The sequence below is a fragment of the Drosophila montana genome, unplaced genomic scaffold (assembly GCF_035044405.1).
Source record: "Drosophila montana isolate Dmon_TW-CO22-7 unplaced genomic scaffold, ASM3504440v1 contig_1505_1, whole genome shotgun sequence".
Taxonomy (NCBI): domain Eukaryota; kingdom Metazoa; phylum Arthropoda; class Insecta; order Diptera; family Drosophilidae; genus Drosophila; species Drosophila montana.
Genome location: NW_026996452.1, coordinates 5,251,282 through 5,266,705, shown reverse-complemented (window position 1 = coordinate 5,266,705; position 15,424 = coordinate 5,251,282). Strand labels below are relative to the sequence as shown.

Here is a 15,424-nt window from a genome sequence, read left to right as displayed (position 1 = left end):
AAAATTTTATGAAAATATTCGGTACCGTTTTTTAAATATTTGGTAAAGAGTACAGCAACCCCTTGTCGGCCCCATACAAAATGACCGCAAAAAATCAACCTTGTTTTTGAGCCCTAATTTCTTAACTCAGGGACAATGGCCCTCAATGCACGCTATACCCTTTTCTAATAATTGATAAATCGTGCTCTATATGCACAGCCCCCGTGCATTTGAGGCCATTATCGGATTTATTTATTCGAATGTCATTAATTTTGATTTTGAATACGATTTCAATCAGATTCGGATTGATTTAATCCTTGACGTAATATAGCTTGCGTTTTTGGTAAGACCTATCGATACTAAATCAGCTGCACCATTCAAAGTTGTTACTTATTATTCGCTCTTTTCAGCTTTGATGCAGAACTTAATCTAACTAGCAGTATTTTGTAGTAGCGTTTGTAGACTGATTTAAAAACCACATCAGGCTTATTGGTTCGTTTGCTTATTTAATGTTTTTTAATGTATCATATTTATTTGCTGGACTCCCCTTAGTTTTTCGTATATTTATTTTTAAATTATCTACGTCAGTTCGATAACACTTTCACATCAAAAAGTACTGCCAACCTGTCCATAAATTTGCAGTTTTATTTAGTTCATTTCTTTGAAAACAGTCTGGCAACGCTGAGCATACGGACAGAAACAAAAAGTCATCTTCGAAGCGGCGTTTAGCATTTTGCAAGTCTAATTTACGCCCATCTTTGTTACAGAGTGAAATATAACTAACAATGTCTATTTTGGCCTATAATGGAGGTTGCGTGGTCGCTATGCGGGGTAAGGACTGCGTGGCTATTGCAACGGATCACCGCTTTGGCGTGCAGGCACAAACCATTTCCACAGACTTTAAGAAAGTGTTCCACATTGCACCGCGGATGTTCCTAGGATTGACTGGCCTGCAGACGGACATATTGACAGTACGCGATCGTCTGATGTTCCGTAAAAACATATACGAAACAAAGGAGAATCGGGAGATGGCACCCAAACCATTTTCGGCCATGCTGTCTAGTTTTCTGTACGAGCATCGCTTTGGACCCTACTTCATCGAGCCGGTGGTGGCAGGTCTGGATCCAAAGACCATGAAACCCTTCATCTGCAACATGGACCTTATTGGATGCCCCAACGAGCCTGATGACTTTGTGGTAGCTGGCACCTGTGCTGAGCAATTGTATGGTATGTGCGAGACGCTATGGCGCCCGGACTTGGAACCGGATCAGCTGTTCGAGGTCATCGCTCAGTCGATGGTAAATGCATTCGATCGTGATGCCATGAGCGGTTGGGGCGCCACTGTTTACATTATCGAGAAGGACAAGATAACGGAGCGTACGCTGAAGACTCGCATGGATTAAGCTTTTTTTTTTCGTATAACATGAAGCAAATAAAATTTGTAAGGAAATGACCTAGTTTATTGTATATTGATTTAAGCTGTATTCTCGTCGACAAACTCTATGCTTTTCTGTGCCATGGCCAGCGCAGCCTCTTTTGTCTTGGCACCACCAATGAAGCCTGTGTGATGCACAAATATTAGATCGTTAGTCCCAGCCTTCTGGCACAGCTGCTCATCGCGAAGACCCCGCCAAGGTGTTGGCAAGAACTTGCGACCAAGGAAGCTGCTTGGCGTGACGGGCACGCCTGCGACTCGCCAATTGGCACCCTCATTAAATATGACCAACTTGGGCACACCTTCCACGCCGTACTCCTTTTCCAAATCGTTCAAATGCACTTTCCACGGACAGAATCTTTCTAGCAGAAGTATTTGACCACTTGCATGCACCGATTTTGCTTGCTCCAATGCCTGACGGACATAATCACGCGCCGCAATCCAAGTGCAGGCCACTTCCAGCACGTTATCAACGAATTCCTTGCCAGCTACAGTCATGGCCGTATGGAAGCGCTGCTCGCTATCAACGTCTGTTTCCTGCCACGAGGGATTCAGTTTGCTAATGCGAGCCGACAAATGTGTCGATATCTTATAACGTGGCTCGCCAACCTCAAACATGGGCACGCCATTGTCGATGGCATCGAGCTCACTGATAAAATTCCGATAGATTTGCAGAAATGCAAGTTTTATATTTTTTGCAGATAGTTGCATATTTCTCTCGCGTTGTAAAATACATTGTATCACACGCTCGCCATAGAAGCAGTAAATTAGGCCCGCGCTGCTCAGTCTACAAAAAGACGGGTTAGGTAATTTCAAAAATTATCAGATCACCAACTTTTCTTACCTTATGTCAAATTCGTCGACCAGTTCCGGGAGAACAGTGCTGAAGGTTTCCTTAAAAGTCAGCTGATGATGATCGTACCATTTCTTCTCGTGGTCAAAGACGCCGCCCACATCTACAATTATATCGCATTTCTCACGCAATGCCTTTTCGTCGCGACTGCGGAATATTTCAGCATTTTCATATTCGGGCAATTGTTTAAGCAGAAAACAGGCAACAACCTCGTCACAGTGAAACGTTCCGTTGTGAGTGCCTATCGTTAGGGGCGTGGGACGTTTAGCCGGCTTTGGTTCTCCATTCGCAGAGCTCATTTTCTTTTTGTAACTAGTCTGATCAAAAGCGTTAAACGGTTTACGGATGTTGGACAAAAAACGCGGTAAAAATCGTGTTACCATTGACACAATATACAATGTGTACACAAAGTTTTTAAATCCGATTTCTTGTATGTCGTTTACAATTGGCTCAGTGTGTGCACACTTCAAAAAGTAATACCATCGTGAATGGGTTTTGGTGTATGCAAGCACAGGGCGTTCATACAAATGGCGCCAAACACAAAAGGCCTACGTAGCTATCAGCAAATGTAGAAGCATTAAGAGCAAAGTGTATTTATTTTTCATGTTACGTAAATTTGTTGGAATATTTTCTATTAATTTGCTTTATCTAAAAAGCAATGTGGCTAGACACGTCACAATACACCCGCTTCAAGCCTGTACATATGCGCGCTTGTATTGGCTTGTGCAATTAACAGTTTGCAGCTAATTTCTTAACCAAAAACTTTATTGGGTCGCTTAAACCCATTTTTGGCCGGTATTTGAAATTTACAATGCTTAAGCGAAGAAAAGTTTGAGGATCCATCAGTGCGCCGTCGGAGTTCAAGATCATCGAATGGACACATAAATCCCTAGCTATTGGAAATAAAAAATAAAATGGCGGAGGCTCGCTTGCGCAGAAACATAAGTCGTCAAACGCCCATGATGTACGTAAATATGCGTGTTCGAATATATGTACATATGTAAGGGCATCCACTGTAAACTGAAAGTCATTCCAAAATTATTTTCCCTGCCAATTAAGTACTTACTACGCTGTCGCACAAAATCAAATTGCTCGTGTGTCTGTGTGTGTGTGTGTGTGTGCGTCGCTTATATAATCGACTGATGCCTTAAAAATTTAAATTTCGCATTTCCGTTAATTGTTCGGTGAGAGAATTTATCATTTGAGAAGTAATGCTGTCAGTGCAGGGCAATTAAAAAAAAACAACTAGACACTTGTGCAAAGCAAACATAAATCACTGCCAATGATCACGTGTGCGGGGCATCCAAAAACGTTTATTTCAAATTGTTCGTACGATCCTATACAATATTGTTGTTGTCTACCGTGACCTTCGTTTGCATGCGAGTTCGGAAATTGACAGCGATGCGAAATGTTGTAACGGAAATGCAAGTGTATTGTGAGTGTTTGAGTTGCAGCCAAGAAAAATGAACACGACAAATCATGAAGCACCTGGCCCGCAACAAACCCGTCTCAATCACTTTTCTTTTTGGAAACGCAACGCGAAGCACAATCACAATTAAGTTGTGGCCAATTTTCGATGTAACAGGGCTTCTGAACCGGGCTTCTTTTCGACTCAGTCAAATCCCCTTTAAAACAATAAACTATATTAGCGATAATTAATTTTTAACACCAAACACTTTGCAGCTAAGTTTTTATATGTATGTATTCATATTAGCGTAATAGGTCTAAAGCGAATTGTTTAATTACCAGAATAAATGTGTTAGTCCAGGTGCGCTTCAGTCACAGTAAACAATGTGTATAACCCGGAATGCTGGCATTGTTATTATTTTCTATTTATGTAAGTTTAGGTTCAAAGCGTACCATTTTCGATTTTGATTTTTGTGATTTTTGGTTATTTTTATTTAAACCTGTTTCCATTTCTCGCATTCACTGTCTCGTTGTCGCGAATACAATTTAATTCTTAAAATGCGGTTTTATTTGCAGTTAATTGCCAATGTGTAAATTCTCGCTAAGTCTCCGTCAGTCTGGCCGCATTATGTGCTCTGTCGTTGTGACGGTCGCTGTCTGTGCTGCTCTGTCGCTAGAAAAAAAAACTGCAATGCTTTGTTAACAACAACAGTTTGTGTGCATACTACGTATGTGTGTGTGTGTGTGAATGTGTACGTGTGTGTATTGTAAGCGCAGCTTTGATTGATTTTATTTTCGATACAAAGTATAAATAGGATAACGTTAAATACCGGTTTCTGTTCGCTTGCACCGGTAAATAGAATGAACCGGGTTGATATTTCATACCTATGTTTTTTATAGTTTTTGTCAATTCAACATATACATATGTACATATATCTATACATATATGTAGCTAGGCATAACAACAAAGTGCAAATCATTTCAAAGGCTTAAACCAAAGTTGGTTATGAAGCTTACGTTTCGCTTTTATACATTACTATATGTATGTATGTGTGCTTATGTAAATATGTATATGTAAATATAATCGCCTTATGTACATACGTGAAGATATTGATTAAATTTAATCGAGTTAGATTAATAGAGGCGGGAGACCTATACAAAATACTCCCTATATTTTTTGCACTAAAGCCGAAATGGTCCGTCTTAAGGTTGGATTCGGTTACATTGTTAGAGTGACCAAGTTTTTTTTTTATAGTAATCGGATTAATAACACTGTACACTATTCATTAAAAAGCTGTATCCTATGGTTATAATTTTATGACAGCCTACCAGGCTTTTTTGGTAATTCAATTAGAATTATTTTTTTTAAATTGAAGTTTATTAAAATATATTCTGTTAAATTACAATGTTTAATTTTGAAATATTTTGAATACCCAGCATTATGTGGAACACTTTGTGAATTTTTTAAGCTATTTACAATCAATGCGACGCAATCAACTCTGTCGGCAGCAGCGTCGTTGATGGCGACTGTGGAGAGAGAGAGAGAGCCGAGGTTTGTTTTGTAAGCTGCGTTTGCAGCAAACATGTGTATTTGCTTTTAAATTGTTGTTGTATTTGTTTTTCTTTTTATTGCTATTTTGCTTTTGTTGTAAGTGACGAGCTGAGCTGAGCTGAGCTTCGGGCTTGTTTCATTTTAGATTTCAGTTTGTTTTGACCGCGCGACGCGCAATGTTGTTGGCCTAAAGTGAATCGCACAAAATACAATATAGCGTAAAATTTTCTATGTAACGGCATATTAAGTGCAAAAATTGTGTGAAATCTGTTAAACAAATTGGAAATTTAATACACAATTTAATCAATAATTATGTAAATGCCAACTTAATATAAGCTAAAAGGATTTGTTTGTGCGCCGTTTCTCGTTCACGCTTTGGCTAAAGCATACGATTTCAAGGTTTCTTTTATGACCAGAATTCTGCGGTTCCGGTTGTGGCTTACGGCATTTGCATTAACAATTGGTATTCGGATTGTGCAAGCGCGTGCATGTGACCATTGGCCAGCCCGAACGAATCTGAATTTCATAAATACGAATTGTTTGCGAAGAAGCTAAGCCGTGTGTTGTTTAAAAAGTCCATAGCTGACCTAAAAAAGTTACTAATGTCCCTAATAAAAACAACAAAAGATGTTGGCTATAATATTGCTCAGATCCAAGCGAACACAATTGGCAAACTAATGTGTGTCATTAGATAATTAATTTATTTTGGAGCTTATGCAAATTTCACACCTCAAATTCTTGGTACATAATTAAAAACCAGTTTCGAAAGACAGTAAAAACTACAAATAATTTTTTTATTTTTATAAACTCTTCATGCCACCCCTTGAGATGGCACCAACACCTGGAGTGCGTACCAGCTGGCGCAAAGTACCAGAAATAGCTATCAAAATAAACAACAGCACACCCTAGAAAACACAAGCAACAATTTTAATTTCTAGCCGGCGGTTATGTGAAGACACGATCAAAATGATGTAGTAGGTGAAAGGTAACCTTATAGTTGCGTTTCCTTAGGTGCGGTCCCGAGATGAGCATCTCAAACTGCTAACTGGTTTATGGGTCTGCTTAAGAGGTGCCGCTGTCAAGGTCTGACCTGGCTCTGACCTATAAATTAATAGCTTAGCAGGAAAGGTAAACAGCTTAAGCATTAAGGCTTTTACAGGAAAAGCTTGTTTCTAAACTTGCTTTTGTTGACATCAGTACGCTGAACCTGCGAATTTAACTGGTTTAAGCCGCCGACTGCTTTTTACGAAAGTATAATGCCGCCCCAGGTGTTAGCTGTGCTATTGATATTTTATTATTTATGCAAATTGTGTTGACTTCTCGTTAAAGTTATCAATAATAATTTATAAATGCTCGCCACTTATGCATAAACAATATTTCAATATGTTTCCCAAAATCAATAAAAGATGTTAAAAAGCTATCTGATACATATCTTAATGAATGCCTTCAAAGCTACAATCATAAATATGGTCAAAAGAAAATAAATCAATTTGCACATATTAACACGTAACAACCATTTGTGTTAAAATATGCGACGTTCCCAGGCGCATAATAATCATTCGTGCTGAGTGAAACAAAAATATGTCAAAGAAAGCCGAAAACAAAAACAAAAACAAAAAAACAACTGCATTGACGCTTCGTTTTGAATTTTGAGTAATTATCCGTTGTCGTTGTCAATTAAAAATTCGATAATTCACAATAAACAGCGCCGCGAAGTGTTGCGTTAAGTTGATAGCGTTAGGTTTATTGCGCAAGCTACGCTGCGTTAAGTGGAATTCAATAAGTTGGCAGCGTTAAGTTTAATGCGTTAGGTTTGGCGCGTTAAGTATACTATTCGTTAAATTGGTTGCAGATATTAACTTGAACGCTCTCCATTGATGTGTATTGTTTTGTTAGCTATGCAAAACACTTAGGAAAATAAAAAACACCAGCTGTGAAACGCATGACCAAAGCACAATTTAAAAAGTCATCATCATACAAATCAAGTATACGCCACCATGTTCAATGGCAAGGGAGCTGTGTTAGCTGAGAAAAATGGGTAAAGAAAAAAAAACAAAACAACAAATTAAATCGCCGCTGCTTAAATTACTATAAAAAGTCACTTAACAACATTATGTTAAAAAAACCTGTTTTTTGTATTATTATTATTATTACTATTATTATCGTTAACAGCGCACTGAATGATCGTCCTTTATTCATGCAAAATGGTAGCAACAACAATCGGCGCATTTCCGGTGTGATCGATGTGGAAGTGAGCAACTTTCGACGGGCCCTGCCACAGTTTCTAGCTGTTAGTATTAAGAACATATTGCTATTCGGTAAATAACTTGTGATACTCGGATTTTTAATTATATATGCATATTTAATGCAAAATTAAAAGCAATCAGGGAATGAAGCTACAGAATTTCGTTAGAGCTAATCAATATACTTACAAGCATTCAAACTAACAATGAACAATGGAAAATTCGTTTACTCAAATAATGTCTGTATGTGTTAGTTTTCTGTGAACTTTGCTCTCTAGAAAATTAGTTTCTTTGCAAAAATGTCTTCAATAATATTGGCTTCATTCCCTGATTTTAAAAAACACAAATTGATCGTAGTTAAAAGGAAACCTAGTAAATTCTAAAAAAAATCTACATGGACATCCTATTGCAGGCTATGGCATGACTCTGGGATTTCCCACAATTGTTATACCAGCCATACAGGGCGGCGAGGGGCGAAGCGAGGATCATAGCAGTGATATAGTGCTTAACAAAGAGGAAATATCATGGTTCAGTAAGTCAGGATACAACAGATTAGAGTGCTCGTGCTCATAATTATTTCCGCAGGTTCCATTAATTTAATTTGTGTGCCGCTGGGTTGTCTCTTCTCGGGCTTGTTAACACAGCCTCTGGGCAAGCGCAGAGCTATGCAGGTGCGTATCCAAAAGAATTATATATACATACCGATAAATCTCAACTATCGGCAAAATAAAACATTGACACACTGAACTGGAAATTGAAATGAACCGCGTGGTTTTATTGTGCAATTATGCTGATGCTCCAAACCGCGTGATCTTTTGTTATTAACGCATTTGCATTGTATCTGTGTGTGCCAATGTATCTGTATCCGATTACGCTTTCAGTTTGTCAACCTGCCCATACTGGCTGCCTGGCTTTTGTTTCACTTTGCCACGCGCACGGAGCATCTGTATGCGGCGTTATGCTTGGCTGGTCTCGGCGGCGGCCTGATGGAAGCACCAGTAAGTGATCATGACCATTCAAAACAAGCCCACTAAACAACTAACCAACTAATTGCATTTTTCTGTAACCAAGTTTTGTAAGATTGATTTTGTGTTGACCTTGCTTAAAAAACAATGCACATTTGTTATTATACCAACTACCAGGCTTCCTCTGCTCACAATGCAACGAATAAGTCTTGGCGACCGACCTACGTGACTCTAAAACATTTACTTTTTGTAATTTGTTATATTTATTAGCTTTTCCAGCATATTTGGGGCTTTTAATTGTGTCGTATTCGTTTAGTTTCACATGATAAAGAACAAAAATTCTATTTTGCGTCGTTATCATTTTTCTGAAAGAATTTAATTTTTAAAAAAATCAAAAGTAATACAATATTAGATTACAAGTAAAACTGAAAGTGTAATTAGCCCAGAAATTAGAAAACTATGTCTATATCGATTTTGGTTCTTATTTAAATTAACTATTTTATATTTCTTGCAATATCCGGAATAGCTTTGATTGTTTCGGCTGTCACGATTAGAATTGTTTAATTGGCAATATTCAATGCAATTTGCGCGATGTTGTTTTGTCACGATAATCCAAATAATCATGATTAATTAATTTTTTCCGAACAAGATGATCCTCAATAACAGCCTGCAAATAGCACAAAGCGTGCATGTTATAAAAATACCAAATTTTTCGAATGCCAAATCCCACCTGGTAACACTTAAAGCTGTCAAGGCGGCACTTGTTAAATTCTCAATCATACATACATACATATAAGCATTTGGACATAAATACGCGAAGTCGTATGGGGCAGAATTGTATTGCCATTGTGAGCTGGCCTCGAAGGTCGCCTTAAAATGCCACTTATTGTTGCAAACAGCAGTTAATGTCAAAATACTAAATGATCTTCACCTTTTGCAGGTGCTGACATATGTGGCTGAGATTACGGAGCCGAAGTATCGAGGTATTTTGTCAGCGCTGGGCACCACATGCGTCATCACGGGCGTCTTTGTGCAATTCATACTTGGCTCCCTGATGGACTGGCGGAGCGTGGCGGCGGTGAGTTCCGCTTTTCCAGTGATTACAATTTTTATGCTGTGCTTTGTGCCCGAAAGTCCCATCTGGTTGATACGGGAGCAGCGATTCCGCGAGGCAGTCAAATCCCTGCAATGGCTACGCGGCTGGGTGCCGGAGCATCAAGTTGAGGCGGAATTTAATCAGCTGTACGATGAGCTAATCACACAGAAAGCCATCGAGGAGGCTGCCGAGGGTGGCGGCGCAGGGCCAGGCCAACGTCGCACACTGAAGAGACGTCTGCGCATGTGGCGAAAGCGCACATTCCTCGCGCCTTTCCTGCTCGTCTCGTTCACCTTCTTTACGGGTCACTTTTCCGGGAAAACGCCTCTACAGACATATGCCGTGCAGATCTTTCATACGCTGAAAGCACCCATGAATAAATATCATGCCACAATCCTGTTAGGCGTCGCCGAGATGCTGTCCACCATACTGGGCGTAATTCTGATACATTTTACGGGCAAACGGCCGCTGGTGCTTGTCTCGACAGTGGGCACAGGCTTGTGCTTCTTTGGCACAGCGACCTATGCGTACTTCCTCAACGATGTTCCCGGATTTGCAGTAAACAATGTCGTGGTTAATGCCTCAGCGATTGTGCCCAAAGAGAGCATCATTTCGCAAGCGAATATATCGAGAATATTCGAGAATCAATATCAGGATGAGCAGCTGCAGCAGCAGCAATTGACTACCTTGCTGCCAGAGCTGGAGCAGGACACGACCACGATGGCAATATTTGACACAACGATGGATATATGGAATCGTAGCAAACGGGAGCTGGATACAACCTTAAGTCCAGAAGAGGTGCAGGAATTTGAGGCCACCACGCTGCTCCCTGAAGCAGCTGTTTTCCCTGTTGGCGTCAGTATCGGTGCGACGCCATCAAAACCACCCATTGCAGAGGATCTGCTGCTGACTGTACCCAAACAGGAGCACAACTATTTGGTTTGGGTGCCGCTCATTCTATTGCTACTTTCCGCCTTCTTTTCACATCTGGGCATACGTATGATACCCTGGGTACTCATTGGCGAAGTCTTCCCCGCAGATATACGCAACAGTGCGTCCGGATTTGCAGGCGGCGTGGGCTACGTTTTCGGCTTTCTGGCCAATAAGCTCTTCCTGGTCATGCTCAGTGCACTGACGTTACCGGGCACGTTTGCGTTTTATGCCACTGTTGCTTTCATTGGCACCGTTGTGCTCTATTACACACTACCGGAGACTGAGGGACGCACACTGGCCGTAAGTAAACCTTGTTATAAGCAATATAATTTTGTTTAAAACTCGTCCAATCGATTTCAGGAAATTGAGGCACATTTCTCCAAGAAATCCGACATGAATCTGCTGCGCAAGCAGCCGCCACAGACGGCAAGCGAAAAACAACCAAATCAATCCATGAACCCAACAAATGCCATACAACTGGACAACTTACAGAACCTGCATGTGCCGATCAGCCCGCAGCAGCAGGCAAAGATTATTCATTTGCAGCAGAGTGACTTTACGCCACGGACCACGCTGGAACGGTCAGGCAGTTCACTTGGAGGCGCCACCAATCTTGCCTTTGAGGAGAGCAGTAATACCACGCATCTCTGAGCTCGATAGATACATTTTTGTTATGTTTTTAGACAGTCCAGTGATATTTGTAAAGCAATAAAAATACCATTTTTAGTTCTACTTCTTGTTTAAATATTATTTATTATACAAAATATTGTATAATTTTAAGTGTGTTCCTCAATCAAGTTTAATCTCAATCATGTTTTCGACAGCTCCGTCCTTTTTCATATATAAATCTCGTATTTCCTAGCTATGGTTTCTTAGAGATATATATGGTATATACAGCTCGGAAATATTCTACTATTTTGGAAACACCCAAAGTTATGAGAAAACTAGAATACTCAGGTACTCCGAACTGATCGACCCCATTTAAATGTTACGAATCTCTACATGATATTAACTAGGCTGTAAAACTAAATAATTAAGTGTTGAGATCAAAACTCTCAGTTATTGCTGTTTTATTTCCTTAATAAGTGAAAGATTAATCAATACAGTGAGATGCGAATTGTGTTAGTTCTGGTATTCACGCAGATCCTTTATTTTTTAATAAGCATATGTGCCAATCATCAATGGAGAATCCCACTCTACAGGACTAAAGTGCCTTTTTAAAAGATGTGCCTGTCATTGCATAAACCATATAAACCAGAAGACGATTGCCAAAAAGGACTCTGCCCGAAAGATATATGTCACACTACCTGCAATAACACGTATAAAAGTTTTCGATTAGCTACAGTGGAAACAGGTAAGCATATTCAAATTGCAATTATTTAATGTAAGATGGGCAACAACTGGCTCAAGCCACGCGTTGATCTGAAACTGAACAATGGTAATAATCAACGGAATCCTAATCCAAAGGGGTTTGTCCTCTCTTCGGTAGAACGAAGAACTCTCAAATATTTCCAATTAAGATGGGGACAGTAAGTCAAAAATCCTTTGATTTCATAAAGGATAATATCAAGCTTTTGTATATGGTATAGACTACGTCAACTGGGGGATGACAAATCGGTGAAATCTATATTAAAAAAAGTTTAAGAGTTAGAGGACCAAATTTGGAATGAAGGACTTTTAATGAGCTCCTCCTGAAATTGATTTAAAAACACTTTGCCTATACTACTGGGGTGTTACAAATCGGAAAACACGACAAACCTTAAAGAAATAGTCTGGCGGTAAAGGGTGTATATCCATCCTTTCGTATATATCAACTCATCGATCTCAGGGACTATAAGATAGTCGATAAATCCTCCTATCTTCATTAAATCGATATAAGAATGCTAGAGATACAAAATAAGTAGATTATGTAGATATATACAGATCAAGCGTATTTCACTATTCGGTTATCTTCCATTTCCCCCAAAAATTGTATAACACTCCAGTTAACAGGTAGAGTCATTCGCATTGGAAATTACATACTCTTCTGTGCCATATTTAAGACCTGAAAAAAATCAAACGCATCGAACAATATAAACCGAAGTTAATTACGAACACATTTCCCACAGTGTAGTAGGAAGCAGGATCGCTTGAGACGGTGGCTCGACGCTGGGTTCAAGGTATTTCCTAGTCGGGCACTCCCGACTAGAGCACTCTTACTTGATATTCTTGCACAGATCCTTGCCACTACAGTTCTTTGTCCCACGGACAGGGGGCTGATGGCAAAAGATCGATTTTCAATTGCACACGAATTTCCAGATTATTACGATGGTCCAATATGATATTCTTGTGCTTTTTCGTGTTGGCATCTTATATAAAATAATTGCAATTTGAATATGCTAATCGGGTTCAGTTGTAGCTAATCGAAAACTTACAAGCATGTTACTACAGGTAATGTGACGTATAACTTTCGGGCGGAATCCTTTTTAGCAATCGTTTTCCGATTTATATGGTGTCTTCAATGACCCAGACATCTTGTAAAAGGGCACTTTAGTCCTGTAGAGTTGGATTCTCGATTGGAGACCGGTAAGTATGCCTATTACAAAAAAACTGAATCTGTGTGAATACCAGAACTAACCGAATGTGTATCTTAGAGGAATCTTTCACTTACTGCATCAAGTATTGCAGTTCTCAAACGTTTTTAGCTTAATATGCAATTCGATCCATGTTCCACTTACTTAGAAATTCTAGTGGGAGTGTTACGTGATCATCAACACGTCTTGTGAGTTTTTAATAAAATATTGAATAACAAATACGAAAATACCAACTCTTTTACTCTAACTGTATTCAGTATTGCAATTCTCAAGTCTATATGATAGAAAATGCAATTCGAACAACGTTCCGCAAATTTTAGTAATAGCGCAGATCTAAATACAAGCGATCCCAACTAGAAGAACGGCGAATCGAATTAATTTTGTAACATTTACAATTGTTAATTACAGTTTTCTGTGAACTTCGACTGGTAAAGTAGGTTTAAAGCATGCTTAAATATAATATTGTGTAACACGAATTTCATGTATGTATATTAATATGCTTATATAGGTGCCACACAGTAATTGTTCAACTTTATGTTTCGTCATCCTGCAGCTCAAGGAATTGCGTGCAAACATCCCGACTGCATTCGCCCTTGTTATTGAATAGGAATTTGTAGTAGTGTCCATCCGCACAAATAGCTTTAAGGGGTAAGGTGGTATTTTATAGTAAACAAATTGTTTTTTAGTTTTAATGGACTTACCCACAACCGAATTGGATTCGGCACCAAAGGCACAAATACAGCGAGGTCCCTGCGGTATGGAAAATTTAACAAAACTCCATTGACTTGAGAAATACTTGGGTATAATTGGAAGCGATGATTCACGCGCCTTGTTGTCCTCCAAATTAAAGACGTGTATGGTTCCATGATCGGACGCCACAACAATCATTGTGGACAGATGATTGAAATTAATGCAAAATATGTTTGCATGATTACTGCCGCGCCGCAGCTCTGATACCTTTTTGCCATTCTCTGTATCGAAAATGCGTATTAGTGTACCTTTCTCGCCGGCGGTGGCCAAACGAGTGCCCTGCAAGTTTAATGCAATGCAACTGATGGCCGCCTCATGCGCAATCACCTCCAATGGGGCACGCTCTGTATTGGCAAGATCAACGATTTGTACATGACCGGTACGTCGGCCAGGGAATGCGAGTAGACTTTTATTGCTGTGCGGACACAAGACGCACAGGCCATTGGGATTGGAGCTTGTTTCAAACACATGCAGCTGCTGTGGTTGCTGTGTAAATGTATACACTTTGATGATGCCCTCCAGCACAACGACAATCCGATCCCGTCTCAGACGTACAGCGCGCACAGGTTGATTGAAATCCAGAGTAATAGCCGGTGATTTCTTGAGATCATCCCAGACAATTACCTTGTTTGGCGGATACAGGGGCCGAATACCGCCACCAACAAGCGCCAGATAATTGCAGCGAAAGAGCATTTCAACATGGCTGAGACCACCTGTAAAGCGCAAATACAATGAAAATTATTAGTCAACTGTGGAAAAGTCTCACACAACAAACAGTGAAGCTAGTTGTTGCTATAGACGAGGATTGTTGTTATATAAATATAATTTAAAAGCACATAATGTTATTTCCTATTTAAGCCTATTTTAAAATCAAGAGCTGAACATATTGCTCATTTACTTGAAGAATGTCATAACCAAAAAATCACGATTATGCGGAAAACGCGTTAAAAGATTTCGATTCAGCACCAACATGTAGGAAAAAGAAGAAATTAATATCTTCTCAAGTGAAAAGTAAGCAAAAAATATATGGTTTAAAATCAATTCAAAATAAAACCAAACCAAGAAAATATGATTTGTGTGGAATTACTGATCTGATAATTTTCTGCAAACCATTTATTTAGTCCATTTGACTAAAGCCTTACACACACAAGCTCACCTTCAGGAAAGTATTGGCGTTCCTTCTCTTTAAGCGGGTCACAGTTGTACACCCTAAACCCGGTGTCCGTGGCACAAGCAAAACATCCTGCGGCGTAATAAGATTAGTAAATCATTACATACACTTCATATATAGTATGCGTATTGCACGTTGAAGCTTCGTGCTCATGAATATGTAAACAACAAAACTAAGTAGATCTACATACCTTGGTCCTGGTTAAAGCCAGCATAGAGCAGGCCATTGCCATACGGATTCTGTTCCGTTAAATTCATAATAAAGTCGCTGCACTCGCAAGCCCAATGGTTTGCAAATTGTTTGCTCGGCTTCAACACCCCAAAATTTTTAACTGCGTGATGATTCCTATTTATTTTCTTTCAAGCTAGGGCTGGCAACATGTATGTGGTGCTGTGGAGCGCTGCCAACTCATTTCTACTCAAAATGGTGCAAGCAAAGTTATTTTCACTTTATTTATAGACTGTGCG

The 15,424-nt window shown here is 39.5% G+C and overlaps 4 protein-coding genes across 14 annotated transcripts; 2 read left to right on the top strand and 2 right to left on the bottom strand.

The window, feature by feature from the left end:
* Positions 1–644: 644 nt before the first annotated feature.
* Prosbeta3 (proteasome subunit beta type-3) lies at positions 645–1,436 on the top strand. Its single transcript, XM_064693366.1, has one exon. The coding sequence runs from the start codon at positions 765–767 to the stop codon at positions 1,380–1,382; it is 618 nt and encodes a 205-aa protein (XP_064549436.1). The 5' UTR covers positions 645–764; the 3' UTR covers positions 1,383–1,436.
* On the bottom strand, positions 1,418–2,675 carry LOC135435953 (MYG1 protein C27H6.8). Its single transcript, XM_064693245.1, has 2 exons — positions 2,259–2,675; positions 1,418–2,201 (listed from the first exon to the last, which is right to left on the bottom strand). The coding sequence occupies exons 1-2, from the start codon at positions 2,648–2,650 to the stop codon at positions 1,454–1,456; spliced, it is 1,140 nt and encodes a 379-aa protein (XP_064549315.1). The 5' UTR covers positions 2,651–2,675; the 3' UTR covers positions 1,418–1,453.
* A 271-nt stretch (positions 2,676–2,946) lies between these two features.
* On the top strand, positions 2,947–11,195 carry LOC135435899 (facilitated trehalose transporter Tret1). 6 transcript variants are annotated; one of them, XM_064693159.1, is made up of 7 exons: positions 2,947–3,231; positions 7,399–7,544; positions 7,882–8,001; positions 8,055–8,140; positions 8,351–8,467; positions 9,375–10,763; positions 10,824–11,195. In XM_064693159.1, exons 1-7 carry the CDS (start codon positions 3,182–3,184, stop codon positions 11,112–11,114), a joined length of 2,199 nt encoding a protein of 732 aa, XP_064549229.1. In that variant the 5' UTR covers positions 2,947–3,181; the 3' UTR covers positions 11,115–11,195. The 6 variants fall into 6 exon arrangements, with proteins under 6 accessions (XP_064549229.1, XP_064549245.1, XP_064549236.1 ...); XM_064693175.1 differs by lacking the exon at positions 2,947–3,231 and adding an exon at positions 5,180–5,226; XM_064693166.1 differs by lacking the exon at positions 2,947–3,231 and adding an exon at positions 7,008–7,264.
* Positions 11,196–11,580: 385 nt separating this feature from the next.
* On the bottom strand, positions 11,581–15,341 carry LOC135435985 (WD repeat domain phosphoinositide-interacting protein 3). Of its 6 annotated transcripts, XM_064693348.1 has the most exons (8): positions 15,148–15,341; positions 14,943–15,029; positions 13,738–14,499; positions 13,114–13,675; positions 12,878–13,052; positions 12,663–12,811; positions 12,222–12,507; positions 11,581–11,770 (listed from the first exon to the last, which is right to left on the bottom strand). In XM_064693348.1, the coding sequence occupies exons 1-4, from the start codon at positions 15,212–15,214 to the stop codon at positions 13,569–13,571; spliced, it is 1,023 nt and encodes a 340-aa protein (XP_064549418.1). In that variant the 5' UTR covers positions 15,215–15,341; the 3' UTR covers positions 11,581–11,770; positions 12,222–12,507; positions 12,663–12,811; positions 12,878–13,052; positions 13,114–13,568. The 6 variants fall into 6 exon arrangements, with proteins under 6 accessions (XP_064549418.1, XP_064549378.1, XP_064549399.1 ...); XM_064693308.1 differs by lacking the exon at positions 12,222–12,507; XM_064693329.1 differs by lacking the exon at positions 12,222–12,507 and having other exon boundaries at positions 12,878–13,038.
* Positions 15,342–15,424: the final 83 nt, after the last annotated feature.

What these genes read in the sequence shown, in the direction of transcription:
- LOC135435985 (XM_064693348.1), bottom strand. Translation starts at nt 15,214, where the DNA reads ATGAATTTAACGGAACAGAATCCGTATGGCAATGGCCTGCTCTATGCT. An exon ending in TGGCTTTAACCAGGACCAAG is followed by an intron (nt 15,030 to 15,147) that starts GTATGTAGATCT and finishes ATTACGCCGCAG; the next exon opens with GATGTTTTGCTTGTGCCACG. An exon ending in CGAATCCAATTCGGTTGTGG is followed by an intron (nt 13,676 to 13,737) that starts GTAAGTCCATTA and finishes TACCCCTTAAAG; the next exon opens with CTATTTGTGCGGATGGACAC.
- LOC135435899 (XM_064693159.1), top strand. Translation starts at nt 3,182, where the DNA reads ATGGCGGAGGCTCGCTTGCGCAGAAACATAAGTCGTCAAACGCCCATG. An exon ending in GCAAGCGCAGAGCTATGCAG is followed by an intron (nt 8,141 to 8,350) that starts GTGCGTATCCAA and finishes TTACGCTTTCAG; the next exon opens with TTTGTCAACCTGCCCATACT. An exon ending in CTGAGGGACGCACACTGGCC is followed by an intron (nt 10,764 to 10,823) that starts GTAAGTAAACCT and finishes AATCGATTTCAG; the next exon opens with GAAATTGAGGCACATTTCTC.
- LOC135435953 (XM_064693245.1), bottom strand. Translation starts at nt 2,650, where the DNA reads ATGGTAACACGATTTTTACCGCGTTTTTTGTCCAACATCCGTAAACCG. An exon ending in GTCGACGAATTTGACATAAG is followed by an intron (nt 2,202 to 2,258) that starts GTAAGAAAAGTT and finishes GTCTTTTTGTAG; the next exon opens with ACTGAGCAGCGCGGGCCTAA.
- Prosbeta3 (XM_064693366.1), top strand. Translation starts at nt 765, where the DNA reads ATGTCTATTTTGGCCTATAATGGAGGTTGCGTGGTCGCTATGCGGGGT.